Source organism: Diabrotica virgifera, chromosome 6, assembly GCF_917563875.1.
Source record: "Diabrotica virgifera virgifera chromosome 6, PGI_DIABVI_V3a".
NCBI classification, from domain to species: Eukaryota; Metazoa; Arthropoda; class Insecta; order Coleoptera; family Chrysomelidae; genus Diabrotica; species Diabrotica virgifera.
The window spans coordinates 1,493,249-1,512,921 of record NC_065448.1 but is presented as its reverse complement, the minus strand read 5'-3'; the positions used below and the strand labels follow the sequence as shown (position 1 = coordinate 1,512,921).

General features: G+C 34.4%; 1 protein-coding gene across 1 annotated transcript in view; it reads right to left on the bottom strand.

Annotated features, from left to right (window-relative positions):
* The window catches only part of LOC114330622 (cGMP-specific 3',5'-cyclic phosphodiesterase), a 335,506-nt gene that overhangs the window by 49,348 nt on the left and 266,485 nt on the right, over positions 1 to 19,673 (bottom strand). Inside the window, exon 6 of the mRNA XM_028280022.2 lies at positions 16,134 to 16,315. Coding sequence (XP_028135823.1) covers positions 16,134 to 16,315 — 182 coding nt within the window. The remainder of the gene's footprint in view (positions 1 to 16,133; positions 16,316 to 19,673) is intronic.

Here is a 19,673-nt window from a genome sequence, read left to right as displayed (position 1 = left end):
ATGGAATATTTATTATTAAATGATAAAAGATATGATGGATACGTCCGTTACTTGATGGAACTTCATTTTATCTTCTTCTTTACGCCCCTTGTCCGTTCCGAACGTTGGCAATTAACATGGCTATTTTGACTTTGTTTACGGCATATCTCAATAGTCCGGCAGATGACAATCCGAACCATTACTTTGCCGCAAATTTGGGGTATCTCCTCCTCCTTGGACCCCTCCTGCTGTCTATTTTCCCTTGGATGATTAGCTGATTTGAAAGACGATCTAATTTGAAATACACACACCGGCAAAATTAGCCCAACACGTTAAAAATGGGACATGTTTGATGTCTCGTATTTCATAAACCAGTGGTCCGATTTAAGTGACTCTTTTAGTATGTTATAGCCCTGTTGGAAATTCCGATAAATTGATTTGTTGTGTGAATAGTTCGGAATCATGTCCCTTTTTTACCCTTGTCGACGCCCGTGGTTCCTCGCTTGCATATTTTCGAATGCCCATCTGGGCCGCGGGCAAAAGGACTAATCACGTGAAAACCAGGAATTTTGTTCTCCCTTCGACATAGAAAGAGATGCATTTAGCCCGTTGAAATGTCAACACGCAAAAAATAGTGACTTGGTCGACGCGTCCTGATTAACAGTTGTAAGTAACCTAGTAGACTTTTTACCATATTTTATTATTACCTATATCCTGTTATCGTTTGAGCTATTTGACCACCAACAATTGATTTAAATGTGTGTATTAATAAGTGTATGGCACCTATGAGAATTTCCATTTAATCTCTACCAATAGTAGCTATCGAAGAAAAATAGTAATTTGCAGGTAATTTGTATTGTTTATTGCTTGTGTTGATTTTATTAAATTGTTTTCGTTCAATACCTGCTAATAACCTACAAGCCCTATTATTTAAGAATATCGTTGTAATAATATTGTTGCTAGACAGGTAAATACCATTTTATACCGGGTGTACTAATCATACTGTGTTTTTTTCTTAAAGTTTGGAACACCCTGTGGAATATTCTAGCATATGTAAAATATTAGAATTAATACTCGATTGTAGACTTAGGCTTGCTTAACATTTTCCTTTTCGATTCATTTACTTATGTGAGATAATAAAAAAGTTATGTGCGTTAACAACTATCCATGTTTTTCATCAATAAATCCTCATAGTAGGGGAGGAAAGTATACTAAATTTGCAGTTACTCGAGCGTTATGGGAACCTATTGGATTGTGAAGAGTATGTGCTAAAATCAGAAAAAGGTTAAGTTAAGTTTTCCATAAAGTGGGGGACTTTTCATTTTTTAATTTAATTTTCCATTTGAAAACAATCATTTTTCTCCGATTATAGCGCTATCTATCCATAATCCGAAAAAATATGTAGAATAAAAGTTGCTTATTTTTACGTAAAGAATCCAAATCTGCAATAAAAATTGGGGGCTCCTATTTAAGATTTTAAATTAAATCCCCCACCCCACCTCCGTGGGGGCTCGTGACACCCCACGGAGAGGGGTGGGGGGTAAATTAAAAATTATAAATACGAAACCTGCGATATTTTGCGAAATGAACATCAGATCGTAAAACTGCAAAATACACCTAATCAATATTTTTCAAAAATCTACCGAATGGCACCAAACACGACCCCCCACGGAGGTGGGGTGGGGGGTTACATTAAAATATTAAATAGGAGCCCCCAATTTTTATTGCAGATTTGGATCCTTGACGTAAAAATAAGCAACTTTTATTCGCAACATTTTTTCCTATTATGGATAAATGGCGCTATAATCGGAAAAAACGATTGGTAGAAATGGAAAATTAAATTGAAAAATGGAGAGTCCCACACTTTATGGAAAACCTAACTTAACTTTTTTTGGTTGTAGCACCCACTCTTCACAATCCACTCCAGGTCCCAAGAACGCTCGAGTAATTGCAAATTTAGCATACTTTTCTCCCCTACTATGAGGATTTATTGATAAAAAACATGGTTAGTTGTTAAAGCACATAACTTTTTTATTTTCCAACATAAGCAAATAAATCAAAAAAGAAAATGTTAAGAAAGCATAATTCTACAATCGAGTTTTAATTTTAATATTTTATATGTGCTGGAATATTCCACAGGGTGTTCCGAACTTTAAGAAAAAAACACAGTATGCTTGTTACACCCGGTATAAAATGACATTTACCTGTCTAGCAACAATATTATTACACCGATATTCTTAAATAATGAGGCTATAACATATGTACTAAAAGAATCACTCAAATCGGACCACTGGTTTATGAAATACGAGATATCGAACATGTCCCATTTTTAACGTGTTCGGCTAATTTTGCCGGTGTGTGTATCTGCCTACCTGACTACAGGGTCAATTGAGTAGTTTAGCAGTTATGTTGCCAGTCCCAAACCCGGATAAAGAAAGAAGAGGGAAGTAATTACCTTGAAGGAAAAACAAAGTTCAGCTGACCGGTTGATAGCATATTGTGAGAACCCCTGTCTACGGTTACAGATGAAGAATATGCCAAAGGTCTAACAAACAGATGAATACAATTAGGTCACAATGGTTAGAGGTGCAGATGAACATATTCAAAAATAAGGGTAGAATGAACTCTTCATGGATGACAATAATTAGTCAAGGGGAAGAAAACCGTGAGGATAAATTACCAGGCCCTTCAGGTTGGTGGTTGAGGAGGACAGGTGATCCACCACTCTTAAAAATTAATACTACTTACTAATAAGCCCAAACCAAGCCTCGGAACAAGTTACGGAATAAATAGAATAAATTGGAAATAAAAACGGATAATGAATTTAGGAACATCGAATATACAGAATTGTAACATTAGCAGAAGAACGACAATGTTTTAAGTTGGGAAGATCATGAACCGATGCTATATTAATAATTAGGAAAGTTCAAGAGAAATCATTAGGATACAACAAACCGGCATATTTATGTTTCATTTAATACGGCATTTAACAGGGTAAAATTAAAGGATTTTATCAATTTGTTATACTCAATAGAGTCTAGAGTCATCATCAGAAAACATCTACTAGAACAACACAATAAAAGTAAAAGTAGAAGATGAACTAACTGACCCAATTGAAGCTGGCAATCGGATAAGTCAGGCGGATTCACTGAGTATTTTATTGTTCAACCTGATCATGGATGAAATAATAAAAAAACGCTGGACGGAAAGGCCACCCGAGAACTTTATCGTATATATATATATATATACGGGGTATCATATCGGCTGACGCCGCATCCCCACACCTAACCGCCATCTATTTCTATCCTGGGCGTCTTCCTCTTCCAAATCTCGGTGTTCCATGGCCTTCCTTATCGTGTCATTCCAGGATAGTCTTGGTCTTCCCCTTTTCTTCCTACCTGGGGGTTTCCATTTCAGGAGTTTCTTTGGCCATCGTTGGTCGTCCATTCTAAGTAAGTGACCGAACCATTTTAGGCTTCTCCTCTCGAGCCTGTCTACCGCTGTATCGTGTGCCTGCATCCTTCTTCTTATTTCTTCGTTACGTATTCTGTCCAATCGGGAGATTCCAGCACTTCTACGTATGTAGTCCATTTCCACAGCATTGATCCTTCTTCTGGACTCTGCTGTTAATGTCCAGACTTCGCTTCCATACATGAGTACCGATTCCACAAATGTCTTCCCTATTCTTAATTTTGTATTTCTGGATATATTTTTATCCCACCACACGGAATTCAAGCAACCTACTACCTTCCTACTTTGTTCAACTCGCCTTTGAATTTCTTTGTTGCCTAGGCCTTCTTTGGTTATTACAGCTCCCAGATATTTGAATTCTTCAACCTGTTTAATTGATGTATTCTCTGTTATTAGGATTTCAAATTGGGCGTCAGAATTCACGACTAGATATTCTGTTTTTTCTATATTTATATTTAAGCCCCATTTTTTGTAGGTTGAATACAGGCGAGTTAACATGAATTCCATGTCATACGAATCTTGTGCCAGTACTGCTTGATCGTCAGCAAAGTGGATGTTAAACAGGCAGTCATCTCCGATCATGATCCCCATTAGTCCACAACTTCTTTTCCATTCTTTTAAAGCGACTTCCAAGTATATGTTAAATAGCAACGGTGATAAGCTACACCCTTGCTTCAGTCCTTTTTCTATTTTTATTCCTTCAGATAGTTGTGTGCCAATCTTGACATATCCCACATTATCGCTGTACAATGATTTGATAATATGTATAATAGCCGGACTAACTTTCATTTCAACAAGGGCATGCCACAACTTGTTTCTCGGGACGGAGTCATATGCCTTTTCCAAGTCTATGAAGGCAATGTGGGTTTCTTCATTTACGCTCGTCCTTTTCTCTATAAGTTGTTGGATGACGAAAAGGTTGTCCACACATGATCGTCCCGCAGTAAAACCACTTTGATCTTCACTTATTCTCCCTCTTGTCTCTACGTCTAATCTGTTCTTTATTATTCTGCTAAATAGTCTACTAATAGTACTGTTAACACTAAGGCCTCTGTAATTAGACGGATTACTATGTTTCCCCTTTTTGTAGATGCTCGAAATGTAGGATATTTTCCATTCTCGAGGAAAATAATTAGTTGCAACACATCTATTCATTAACTTAGTTAAGCGTTCTATAAGCATTTTCCCTCCATATTTAATCATCTCTGTCATGATTCCTCCTGGGCCTGGAGCCCTGCCGTTTTTCATCGAATTAAGTGCTTTAACTAGTTCTGCCTCAGTTATTATAAGGCTATCTTCTTCTCTACGTACAACCTGTGTCGCCTGCTTTATAAATTCTTGTCGATCTTCACTAAATAAGGCCTGATAGTATTCTTTCCAGTCTTGAGTTCGGATTGTGGATGGGCGTCTATCTGTTTTATTAGTTTTCATCGTTCGTAATAGTCTCCAGGCTTCTGTCGATTGGGTGCCACCTAATTTGCTTTCTACTTTAGCACACTTCCTAGACCACATTTCATTCTTGCATTTCTTTATTTCATTTCGAACTTGCCTTTGGATGGTTTTGTATTTTATTCGATTTTCTTGTGTACTATTTGATAGCCAAGTATTATAAAGCTTGTTCTTTTCTTTTATTTTATCTTCTATTTCAGGACACATCCAGAGCGGATTGTATTTCGTTTTACTTTTTTGTCCAAAGGCTTCATTGGCGGCTTGATGTAACGCTGTTAACAAACTATTATATTCTTCTTCTACGTCGTCCACCACTTCACGATTCTCCAGCTGCTGTTGAAGTCTATTTTCATATAGCTTTTTAGTAGTCTCGTCTCTAGTGAGGTGAATATTGTATTGTGGGATATTTATATCATTACTTTTTCCTTGAGCATTGCAAGGGTGTTGTTGCCTAAAGAAAGGAAAAACTATTTCTGACCGTACTAAAAGATGATCAGACCCGCAATTAGCCCCTCTTCTTACCACTGTGTCTTTGACCACTTCCTTCGATACTTGTCTCGTAATAACAAAGTCAATTATAGACTTCTGATTAAGTGATGGCCGTGTCCACGTATATTGATGTATACGCTTATGTGGGAAGAATGTATTGCTAACCTTTAAATTGTACTGCTTACATACATTTATTATTCGTTCACCATTATCATTGAATGCTGGGTCTCCATATTGTCCCACAACATCGTCGTTATCTCTTCTACCTACTCTCCCGTTAAAGTCTCCCGCTAGATATAAAGACTGTTCATTTTTTACAGTATCCAATTGGTCGCATAATTCCTGGAAGAAATCGTTTTTTACTTGTATTGAAGCGTCATCGGTAGGCGCGTATATTGAGAAGATTACAATTTGCCTTCCAAATTTCTGTAACACGATTCGTAAAATTCGTTCATTTACATGTTGTATGTCAATAATGTGCCGAAACAAAGTCTTCCTAATCAGAATGGCTACTCCAGCGCTTGCTCTTTCTGACTTGGGAACCCCTGACCAAATATGTACGTAATCTTCAAGATTTTGATTTCCTTGTCCCTTCTTTTTAGTTTCCGTTAGGCAAATGCAGTCCATCTTATATCGTTTCGCTTCAGTCACTACTTCCTTGTATTTTGTGGATATTCCCTGGACATTCCAGGTTCCAATTCTCAATGTCCTTTGTCGTTGCGTGTGTCGATTACCATTAACATCAGATCGATTCCGAGGCTTCTCGTTAGGTTTTTTAGCAATAAAACTTTTTAAGAGTGTTAGAGAGCTAGTCTAACGCCTCAACCTCCATCCTGTAGGAACGGGATTTTCTGTCAGGGTTTTCTCCCTTAGTCCAGCTGCTCCTGCTTTTAGGCGCCGGAGACTCGCCTTTCACCCTCCCCCGTCAGCTACACGACATACATCCATTGCATGCCGTGCATTGCCCAGCGACCACGCGGCTCATGCCTTCTTGGACGTGGGGGTAGGGTTTATCGGTTAGTGTTTGCCACACTGTGGGAATTTCTCAGAGTTTTAGAGGGGTAGAGGCCTGGACATCCTCTACCCGCTCCGAGGCCCTCCCGACCATTTAGTCGCCAGAACTTTATCGTACCGATCTATTATCGTTATCGTACTAGATACTGGCATTCTATAAAAATAGCAAAGTTACTCGTTATTTTGATATTTTAGAAACACCTTGTATACTTGAAAATATTTTATAGTTCTACGCATCATTGATTCCTACATTTGAGAAAATGTTCGATGCCATATTTCGGAGACACACTATAGATGTATAGATTATTGCATAAATCAATAGAATATTATAGTCATACTTTCATTTCAAATTAGTTCATTTTTCTGAGAAATTAATAGTTTACAATATTTGCATTTCATTCTATTTCTATTAGGCCAGTCAATGCGCGAGATTAAGAACAAGGTATTACCTCCGAATTCTATCCTACTGCATGGATTTTAATGAAATTTTGGGAGTAGCCCAATCTCTTAATTCAAAGTCTATCCTATATGCTATGGTGCTTTTATCATGGGGGCGGTTCCCACCACTTCTCGGGGGTGGAACATTTTTATTTTGAATTACATGGAGAAAAAGGAAGATTTTTAAGAAAATTTAAAAATGCATTCTATAATTTGATCACATTTTTTACAAAAACCATTCATTTTAAACCCGTTCAACTTTTTGAAAGTAGAAATAACACTATATTAAAAGGTATTGCAGAAGAAAAACAATGCATTTAAATTCTGGTGGATGAGGGGTTAAATGTATGTACTTTTCATTTTTCCTTAAAGTACATTAGTCATATATTTTTTTGCACAATATCTCGCTTAGTTTGAAAGTAACCGGCATTTAGTGGTGCTCGTTTTAAAGGCCTTTTCAAACACTACAAAAGGCGTTGGTAGCATTATACACCTAAAACCTACCGTTCCTCTGTTATTTCAAGTTGAATACATCAATTTGAGCATGCACCAAAAAACAAACTCTATTCACCTACCATATCTCTTTTTGTATTATAAATAGAACATTTTCGAAGGAACGAATCTCTTTGTTATTTATAACCTAAACATGTTTTATACAGTGTTTTTAGTTCGATGCATAGTTTTTAAGGTATTCACAAAAAACCGTCCGAAAAGGAGTCATTTTTCAATGAAAATAGCCTATTTTCAACTACGCATAACTCAAAAAGTATTGAGTTCTCAGAAAAAAGTATAGACCAGTTTTTGCTTAGAAATAGGTTCTCTAGCCACTTCCGTGCTTATTTTGACCAACAAATTTTCCACCCCCTTGAAGGGGTGGGAACCGCCCCAAGATAAAAGCGCCATAGTATACCTATAGGGTAGATTTTGTTTCTTGAGCTATTCCCTACTTACTGTGAAAATATCAAGTACATCGATGTAGTAGGATGGAATTCGGAGCCAAAACCCTCATTGACTGCCCTATAATTAATAATGCTCTGCTATTATCGCCTGAGAGAGGACACACACAAGATTATAGCAAAATTTCTATTTACTGTAACTTTTCGAGTTTTTGAGCTACAGCAACGAGTTTTTCATTGGAAAGGTAATTTTGCATTATTTCAAAATATGTAAAAATATACAGGGCGTATCAAAAAAATTCTGAAATGAAAAAAGATTTTTTTCATTTCCGGTTCAACCGGAAGCCACATTTTGGGTAAAATTTATTGTGATAATAGATAATAAAGTACCATATACGTCTGCAAAATTTCAAATTTTATTTTTTATTACAAAGGAAGTTACGGGCACTCGAATATTATTTAATAGAAAATTCATAACTCCCCTCCTATGGTGAGTTAAGAAATCTGACTAATGTCATTCAATTTACCGATAGAATTTCAAAAATATGTAAAAAAATAAACAAATTCCTTGGAGCCATTTTTGAGAAAATCTAGTTTAAATTTATGTCAAATTTTGACACCTTAAATATAGGCAACCCATAACTTTTTCTGAAAAACGATAATACTACTCTTATAGCACCATCTTTAGGCTATATAACGACTTTTTCAAATTAAACTTATCTTAAACAAGTTTTTAGATAGGTAGGGAAATGTGTCGCATGGGCGGTCGGCCATGTTGGCCGCCATTTTGAATTTGTAAATGTCAACTTGCGTATTTCTATTTACTTATCGATGAGCTAACTTTAAGTTAAATTTCATTCGTTTTGGTCAAAATTTGCAAAAATGGGCCCTAAATAACCCCCTATTTCGGCCCCCCCTTGAGAGGTTTTTTTGAAAAGCTTAGTTTCTCGACAAAATTCTCTTAAACTTATTCATACCGAATTTCATCAAAATCGGTCCGGTAGTTTTTGCTGGGCGGTGGCGACATACGTACGTACATGCTTCCGACATGTTTGTTTTATTTGCTTTTTAGACTCAGGGGGACTCAAACGTCGAAAAAAAGTGAAATCTGAAAAATTTTTTTTGCGCGATCCTATAACTTTATCTATTTATACTATACTACGTATGTAGTACGATAAAGTAAAAAGTAAGAACTAAAAAAGGATACCAAATAGGAGAAAAACAACTTAAAATAACCTGATATGCAGACGATGCGATACTAATCTCCCAAATTGAAGATTTGATACATGATGATGATTGAAGGTATGCTGCATCAATTTAATATAACGGCCAGAAAATTTAACATGTTAATTTCAAAAAAAAAAGACGAAATGCATGGTTATTACAGCAACGCCAGATGTAAATTAGAACTGAAGGGTCAGATAATAAAACAAGTGGGAGATAACGTTAAAAGAGCAAACAGAACCGCAGGTTGCATGAATGACACAATGTGGAGAAATAAAAATATCGGAAAAGAAATGAAAGGCAGAATTTACAAAACAGTCATCAGATCAATAATGACATATGCGGCAGAAGGACGACCTTCATACGACGGTGGTTCACCTTGTATATTACATTATAATTTGGAAAAATAATAAATTAAAATTAAAAATCGACCTATTTCGGTAATTTCTAATAATGTTGCTTATTTAGCTAATCATGAATTCATGCGTTACTTAATGGACCCACTCATTTTTGGCACCTTGTACCAATTTGAAGCAAAGTGTTATACATTTTTGGAATCAGCTCAGCAAGCGAAATCTATAAATTGAAAAAATGGGGGTTCCGTTTAAAAAATGGTGATGACATCATCATACGAAGGTGGTTCACTATATTCACCCTGTACCTATATTATATTATAATTTAAAAAAATAGAAAATTAAAATAAAAAATCGAACTGTTTCGGTAATTTCTAATAATGTTGTTTATTTAGCTAATAATGAATTCATGCATTACTTAATGAACCCACTCATTTTTGCCACCCTGTACCAATTTGAAGCAACGTATTATACATAAATGGTGATGACGTCATCATACGAAAGTGGTTCACTCTGTATATTAGATTATAATTTAAAAAAAAAATAGAAAATTAAAATACAAAATCGACCTGTTTCTGTAATTTCTAATGTTTATTTAGCTAATAATGGATTTATTCGTTACTTTATGGACGCACTGTACCTATATGGAAAATTATAAAAAAATATTATAATTATACGATACACTTTTGGCAAAGTAACGTAAGTGACATTTTTGAAAATCATGTTTTTCCATTAAACTAACGCTATTATTGTTCAGAAGGCACTGCCAAAGTGTAGTAAGCCTATACAAATATTACATTGTATGTTTAAAGTAATTCTAGGCTTACTACACTTTGGCAGTACCTTCTAAACAATAATAGTGTTAGTTTAATGGAAAAACACGACTTTCGCCAAAAATGTCACTTACGTTACTTTGCCAAAAATGTATCGTATAACACATAAGAATTTGAGTAGTATCATTAGCCCAGTAAATGACCGGTTTGGCGTGTAATTTTCAGGGGCAAGACGGATTTGCTTGAAAATTCCACACCTGCAATTTTGAACCAATCAAAATACGTTATTTTGACAGATCACCATGGCAACGGAGGTATTTTATCGGAAATTTTTTGCTCGTGGGGTACCCAACAGCGAATTATAGTGGAAATTTTTTGACGTTTACAATAACAGAACATTTTTGACAGACTGGTTTTTATTTGTTTACATAATTTAGTTTTGATTCATTTTCTATCACTTGTAGTTTATGTAAAATTGAAGAATATACTATTTTCTATCTTGAAATGGTATTCCCATGCAACTACAATGAGTAGAAATTACGAATTTGAAAGCCTAAATAGCTGACAAAGCTATGGCGCGCTATTAATCTGTTCATGCAGCTTTGGATTTTCAAATGCAAATTTGGTGTGGAATTTTCTTACCGAATACCACGCGAAGTCAAATTAATATCCGGAAATTTTTTTTTGATCATGAATATTTTTAGAAAATTTCCCTCGTCTGCGACTCGGGAAATTTTCAAAATATTCATGATCTCAAAAAAATTTCCGGAAATAATTTGACCTCTAGTGGTATTACTAGTGAAAATTTGGATTTAGGTTCTACTTACCCTATATTTCAAAGTTGAAATTGCGCCGTTGGTTGCTTTTACTTGGGGGGTGAAATTTACCCCTTCTCGGGGGTGAAAAAACATATGTTTAAAATAAATCTGAAAATGGATAAATTGACTAATTCTAAGCAACTTTTGTTCTATAAGGTTTTTTAACTGCTTTAATACTTTTCGAGTTATTTGAGAGTGAAAATGTGCATTTTTCAACAAAAAAACATGTTTTCTGGCAGTGTTTCGCAAATAACTAAAAAACTAAGTACTTTATCGAAAAAATATTCTTAGAAAAAATGTAGCCTGTAAAAGTAGGAACAAATTGGTGTATTCACTTGGACTATAAACCCAGAAGAAGCAAAGTTGTATATCATGAAAAATACGTTCTTACTCGTGAAATTCCGAATCGAATGTTTCAAGCTGAAGTAACCAAAAAATGAAGCACTTTTCGCAGAAAACTCATAAATACTCTTTTAAAGCGTCTAAAAATATATTTATTTTTATTTTTCATAAAAGTTTATAGCTATTGAACATGCCAAATGAAATTAATCGTTACTGCTTTACCATTTACTTTATATATGTATTGCTAATATTATCTGTAAGTTTGACCGGTTTGAAGTGCTTATTTTTGGAAAAATTTGGTTTTATATTAAAAAAACTTTTTTTTTTAATTTTGGAAAAATTACACTCTTTTCAAAATAACTTCAAAAGTATTAGTGTTACGAAAAATCTCAAACAGTAAAAAAATGTAGTTTTTACTTGCATAAACACTCTGTTTTTTTTTAAATTTTATGTAAGATAAAAATTGGGTAAGATATGGCTGTTCAAAATTTGCATAAACTGGTGATTAGTAACTCGTTCAAGCCCTTTTAACTCAAACTCTTTTAAAAAATAAGGGATTAAAAACATATATTTACGTACTCTTATTGCCCTTAGAAAAACCTACAAATTGGTTTTTTTAGCACTTTATAGTTTAAAAAGTAACCTAGTTATGAGTAAAAAACCAACAACATACAGGATGGGGCATTAGTGCGAGGAAGTCCAATTACTCGATTGTAGTAAGAGATACGAAAAAAGTTATTTAGATAAAGTCGGGGCACAGATAGGACCATACCCTAAATATATTTTCAAATATACAAGGCCACTCGTATTGACAGGGTGACACAAACCTATGTTTTTTTAAATGGAATACTCTGTATATTTTTGCATTTTTGGATTCTCCTTGATGTCTTTTCTCTCGAAATAAAGGATTTTGTACTATTATATAAGATAGTTTAAAAGATATTTATCTATGGTTTTTGTAATTTCGTTGTAAGTCCATAACATATTAGGATACATTTATATTTTAAAATAACTTACATATAAAATCAGAGTTTGTAGTGAATTTTGAGAGTAAACTAAATGTAAGGCCAAATACTTACCATGCCGGGTTAGTATAATAAGGTTTATTTTCCTGGTTTTTCCCTCTTGACTTATTATGAGATCACTAACACGAGAATTTTGATCAAATACTACAATTTTTACTACAAAAGTTAAAGTTGATTTACAGAGGAAAGGACTATCTTCCAATAAAGTTGTCGAAGCAACGCAACTCATAAATATTGGCAGTATCATTTTAGTCATCGAATTTATAATGTATAATTCAAGCAATTGAACTCCGTAATAATGTTAATGTTTACATTACTGAATGGAGAGTTGAATAACCTTTCAAATGCGCTACCACACGAGTCCTATTCCCTATGTAAAGATAAGGGGTGGGGGAAGTGGAAGGGAGGGGGTTGACAAATGACAGATGTATGTACCGTAAAAATGTGTCCCCATTAGATCAAAAATCAACCTGTTTCGTCATTTCGTTAAAATCTAATAAATACTGCCAAATATCGAGGTGGACTATTTTCTTTGGCCCACACTGTATACACAATGTAACTATTCGAATTTCTTCTCAAGGGGTCATTTTTATAACGGTAGAAATTATGTGGCAAAAAATTTAATCAGTAAAGGAATCTAAGTTTAATGTGACCGTATAAATATATAATTCCAAATTGCTTGAATTTACAATTATATGATTTTTTTATCATAGGGGTAGTTTTCACCCCTAAAAAATTAAAATCAACTAACGGCAGTATTCACATTTTGAAATAAAACGTAAATATAACCTAAATCCAAATTTGAATGCAATTCAGTAACGACATGGTATTCAATTACATTGTTTGTTTGAATTGTAACTATTCTAGGGGGTGAAATTTAAGGGTTAAACTGTGACAAAATCTTAAACTATGTTATTTCATGTTAATTGACATTCCTTCATTTTATTAAAATATGATTTGAATCAATTACCCGCTTTAATTTACAATTATACGATTTTTTTTATAATAGGGGTTGTTTCCTCCCCTAAAAAATAAAAAGCAACCGACGACACAAATTCAACTTTGAAGTGGAGGGTCAGTAGAGCCTAAATCCTAATTTTCATGCAATTCGGTGCTGCCCCTTAAAATTACACGGTATCGCCGTATTTCCCGTTCATTTACTGGGCTACATGATCAGTAAGATCGATAAAAAGAAATTATATGACATATAATTATGTGTAATGTCTCTGTAGAAGGTGTTTTCAAATAAAAATTATAATAAAAATCTTGCAATTCTATCAAAAGTCTAAATTAATAAGCTTTGTCTATTTATAAGATACCCCCAACTGAGAGGGTTTCTATACCACTGTTGGCTTTCTGCCGGCTCGATATCGACAACAAGGACAGCCTGTGACCACCGAGAGAGATAAATTTTAGCAGAACTCTGAGATGTTTTAAAAGTTTAAACAAAACAGTCGCTTTCTGTTACACTTTATGTTAAAAACAACAACATATTCGGAAACTGGGAAAAATTCTCTAGTGACGTCTTTGCATTTAAATCTTTTTACGTTAATTTTAAACAAAAAAAAAATTAAAAAAAAACATATTGTTTAAACAATTTAATAATTAATAAACAAATAGAGCGCTGGAAGCTAGTATCTCATAAAAAAATAATTATCTCAATATACAGGGTGTTTCATTGGGAAACGGAAATACTTTAATGGTGAATAGAGGTCACCGAGCCGGTTCTAGATATAGTACATTTTTTGCCCTACCGACTTTTATAACCGAGTTACAGGGTGTTTTATCGATTTTGCCCATTTCTTTCCTAAGCCATAACTTTAGAACCACCCTGTATATTTTTTTGATATTTGGTACACATATGTCTCACTCAAAACCCAAACGACCGATATACTAAATATAAAAAAAATCCAGGTCCGGATTAACAAAAAATTATAAAGTACTTGTGACCTTAAAACAACACCCTGTATATTGAAATTTTGAAAATCTGTTTGCATATTTAAAAAGAGCACAAAAAAGTAAGTTTAATGGTTCGCTTCAATTTTTCGGCCAGACAATTTTATGACTTTCATTTTGAAATTATATTGAATTTTTTAAGAACTTTGACATTAAAAATCAGATATTATTACTTTTAATTAGAAATTATTAAAGTTAATGAATAAATACTGATTTTAAAAATAATCAATACTTATTTACCACATTTAAACGACCCAATTACTAATGACAAGAAAAATCCAGGTCCGGATTAAGAAAAAAATATAAAGTAATTGTGACCTTGAATCAACACCCTGTATATTGAAATTTTGAAAATTTGTTTGTGTATTTTAAAAGAGCATAAAAAACTGCATTAAAAGGTGCATGTGTAATTTTTGCGCAGATAATTTAATTACGGCAATTTTGAAAGCATATTGATTAATTCTGTTAAGGTGACAAGAAGCTACCAGAAAAATGAAAAAAAATCCCAATTTACTTAGAAAATCAATTTGAAATATTTTAAAACGAGCAATGAAATGCATCGAACAAAATGGCGGACATTTTGAGCAACTGTTATAGTTCAAATATTTTTAAATTATGTTGAATTGTAACGAATTTTTGTTTTATTAGATATAGCAGTTTTTTTAATTCTTTACTAAATCATTAAAATATCCCAATTCTCGCAATTCTAATTTTTAATGATGTGCATATAGCTACAAATCCAGAGCATCTATGAAGCCAGCGTAGTAGATAAGTATTAAGTATTTTTAAAATAAGTATTGATTCATTAACATTAAATTATTATTAAAAGTTAACAATTCCTGGTTTTTAATCTCAGAGTTCTTTAAAATTTCAATATAATTTTAAAATTGATGTAATTAAATCAACTGCGAAAAAATTAAAATAAGCCGTTAATCACAGTTGTTCATGCTCTTTTAAAATTCGCAGGCAAATTTTTAAAATTTCAATATACAGGGTGTTGGTTCAAGGTCACAATTACTTTGTATTTTTTTCTTAATCCGGACCTGGATTTTTCTTGTCATTAGTAATTGGGTCGTTCCAATGTGGTAAATAAGTATTGATTATTTTTAAAATGAGTATTTATTCATTAACTTTAATAATTTATAACTAAAAGTTAATAATATCTGCTTTTTAATGTCAAAGTTCTTAAAAAATTCAATATAATTTCAAAATTAAAGTCATAAAATTGTCTGGCCGAAAAATTGAAGCGAACCATTAAACTTACTTTTTTGTGCTCTTTTCAAATATGCAAACAGATTTTCAAAATTTCAATATACAGGGTGTTGTTTTAAGGTCACAATTACTTTATCATTTTTTGTTAATCCGGACCTGGATTTTTCTTATGGTTAGTATGTCGGTCGTTTGGGTTTTGAATGAGACATATGTGTACTAAATATCAAAAAAATATACAGGGTGGTTCTAAAGTTATGGCTTAGGAAAGAAATGGGCAAAATCGATAAAACACCCTGTAACTCGGTAATAAAAGTCAATAGGGCAAAAAATGTACTATATCTAGAACCGGCTCGGTAACCTCTATTCACCATTAAAGTATTTCCGTTTCCCAATGAAACACCCTGTATGCCATAATTTTTGCGTTATTTTGTTTAAACTTTTACATTGGAATTTAACTATGCCAAGAATCACGAGGAATGGCCTTAATATTATAATATAATTATTATTGTCCCGTATACAACGGAGTCGAACACAATGCGACAACTCCAAACTATAACTTCCAAACTTGGAAATAATTCACTCGAATCGACTACTATTATTGACTGGACCAGTTCACCCCTAACCCGTACGTCATTGTGCACCGATAGCTCAGCTCACAGCGGTATAGTATAGTCAGTAATCTATCATTAATTACCTCGAAACGAGCGTCTGTGTTCCACAATCTCTCAATTCAAACACGGTTGTAAATACGCTCGGTTTCCGCAATCCATTTTCTCGCATGTCTTCCGCCGTCAGTGTGCCGCTTTCCACTCGATTCAGGGGAGCGTATCGCTCCAGAGACTTGCCTGGACGTTCAATGATGCGCTCTAAGTGGCTCTGAAACAAACAGAAGAATCAAGTCAGTCGGCGAGATCAGGTAAATTCTCAGGGAGAGTTAGTGTTGTAAGTTTCTACTAATTACAAAGAGAAAAATGCGAAAAGAAAATACGAGAAGTTTTTGTTTTTAAAGTTATACTTCTTTAGGGGCGATTGGGAGTAAATTTTTATGTCACGCGCATGCGCACACAGACAGTATGGAGTTAGTTGTTAAATCTTTCAAGTTATGTATGTATCTGCGCAAATAAGGTGTGAAAAGAATATATTGTAGCGTGCTTACGGTTAAAATAATACTCTCGGTATACAAGTTACAGACGAATTTATTTTACAGACTAACCACTACTAAAAATTCCATCCTTATATTTATATTGAATACAAAAATGTAAGCCATGTTTTTGAACGTTCCAGAAAAACGGAACCGCCCAACTTTAGTAATGCGTAGGTGATCTTTCTCGAGAAATCTTTTCCTCGCTCGTCTGATGAGTCATTCTTCCAGATGTCTCCATACGTAACGAGCTGTCGAGACGGAAGCTGTTATTTGATGTTGGCAATTCGTCACAATATTATTGTTTTTAGTAAATATATTTATTATAATTTTTGTGTCTTTGGATTCGTCTTCCTCGGGAGTAAGATAATCATCATCATCATTTGGCTCTACAACTCTATGTGAGTCTTGGCTGCGTTTACTATTTCCCTCCATTGTTGTCGGTCCTGGGCAGCTATTTCCCATTGCTGTACTCCCATTTTGCGTAGATCACAGGCTACTGCGTCCTTCCATCTCTTTTTTGGGCGACCAACTGACCTTTTGCCATTGGGCCTTTCCCAGAATGTGGCGTTCAAAAGTGTTTCGTCACTCGATCTTAGCACGTGGCCCGCCCATCTTATTAGGTTTGCTTTAATGCAGCGTACTATATTTTCGTCTCCATATACTGTCTGGGGTTAATCATTGTGTCTTCTTCTCCGTTCTCTTGTTGTCTCTTCTCTGCAAGGCCCATAGATAGTCCGCAGTACCAGTAATCTTGTCGTTTCCCGCTGATTCAGAGTCCATGTCTCGCTTCCATACGTTATTGTGGTACAAATTATTGTAGATAATAAGTATTATTAAAACATTTTTATATTTATACTTCACTTGACCTATTTGTCACCGTGATTTGGGTCCGAGAAATCATTATCCGAGATTATGTCCGATAAATCATGTAAATAGAGCGATTATGGGTCGTTGGTAGAACATTCGACTACAGATCGAGAGGTCACGCGTTCAAATCCGGACAATTCCTATTCCTTTCTTTTTTTTATTTTTGGTATTGTTTTAATTTTTTGAAAGTGGTAAGTACAGTAAGGTCTTTTTATATGCGGATTTGTTTAATGCGATTTTGAAGTTGTGCGGTTTGTATTTCATTCAAAAATTTCTATTATTCACAACTATTATAATTAATACAGTCGGAAAAATGAAAGAATACCCATGAACGATCACATCAATCACTTATTTTGTATTTGTTGTCTTTTTCTATAAATAACAAACGTTTGTAATTATTGTGAAAAACGTATTGTGAAACGTCTCCGTGACGATAGTTCTGTTTTTTTTCTAATCTTCGAGGAGAACTCTGAGAATTGTTATTCGAGGAGGTTATCTTCCCGAAGGTGCTCTACAGAGCCCAGAACAAGTTTCAATAAGGTTCAGAATTGTTCATAAGTATTCATACACAACACATCATATTTCTGGTGGTGGTAGTCGTCATCTTCTTCGTCTGTCAGTACCATTTTTAGCCGAAGTATCTTCTAGGCTATCAGGTTCCCCATTTGTAGACGGTTTTTCTTCGTAGGGGAGTATGCCTACTCCGCGGCTACTACAGGGGCTTCAGTAGTACCTGAGATCGATTAGGTACTTTGGGAGTTTTTTTCGCCGAATGATCCGGCACAGGACAGTGTCAAGAATCGCAGAAGGTCTTGATGGTACAGGTTAGCTGCTGATATGGAATGTTATATAGCTCGTAGAGAAGCTCTCGTACTTAAAGGTGCACAGTGTAGCCTTAGGTATGAGTCTAGGTCGCAAGGCCCACTGGTTGTTGAATGCCATGTCACTACGGGGACAGATGGATCTTGAAATGCAACGAACTCACATCTATACCTATGGTTGCTCTGCAAAGGGGTTCGACGGGTCATGTCGAAGTATCCTTTGCGTTGATTCCATCTTTGGTGAATTTTTATTGTTTCTTAGATTAACAAGTAAATAAATCCCAAGGTGTATTGGACCCTTTACGAAAACCTGAGTAGGACCACCTTATCTGACCTGAAAATTATTCTTATTTATAGACGTTTGTGAGTCCGATATGGGCATTTTTAGACTAATTGGCCAATCGTAGAGGTTTAAAGGCGGGGTGATGCGCATCGTGGTGCTTATTAGTCTACTACCAATAGTCTATCTGGCTATTATTATAAGACCATATACCAGTGTACGCGTGCAGTAACCTCTATCTGAGGAAACAAGAAGTAAAATGACCATCGATGGCAATTTAAGTAAACTGCAAAATACAAGTTTTGCTAAAATCTACAAGACGATGTAAGGAATGCCTTTACTCCGACCATACACTAGCAGTTCATCCATATAAATTATAACCATTTGCACTCTTTATGTAGAGTAAAAAATGTTATTGTCGCTAGCTATGATTTTAACTCCGAAAACTAGAACAATAGTAATCAGTAAAGAACCAAGAAGATGCAAACTTAAAGTCGATGGAGTTAGCATTGAAAGTCGTTAAAATGGCAAATAAAAAAGTGACTGTGCAAGATATGGAGTGACAATCTTCCATATAGGCAACAACCTGCCAGTCAACCAGCAAAAATGGTTATATAAAGGAAGAAGAAGGAGAATACTGTCTAATTTAATATTTTCTACTATAAAAATACAAATAATGTATTCAATTTTCAATTTATAACCACATAATCAGACTGAAACAAAACTTAACTTTTCTTTAAAAATACCGAACACCGAACAGTTATTTAAAAATCAATTTTCAATAGACATTAAAGGTCTTTATTGCCTTTTATATCTTCCATGTTTATGGAAATGGTCTAGACTTAGTTACATTATGTGTCATCACTTAAAATAACTGACATAAACATCAGCAAATATTTTCTCTGTAAAGTAATTACTTCGGCGTCAGTCAATATTGTCAGACGAAATAGCGACGATGTAACGTAGATAAATAATTTGTAGCAAATATGAGTCGCGAAACGGAACAATTGGAATATTGATATTTGGAGGAATAAATGATGAGCATTTTGAAAACAGATTAGTGGGAATAAATCAGTATAGTAGAAACGAAAATTTGTCAGAATGCGCAAAAAAGTGACGGTA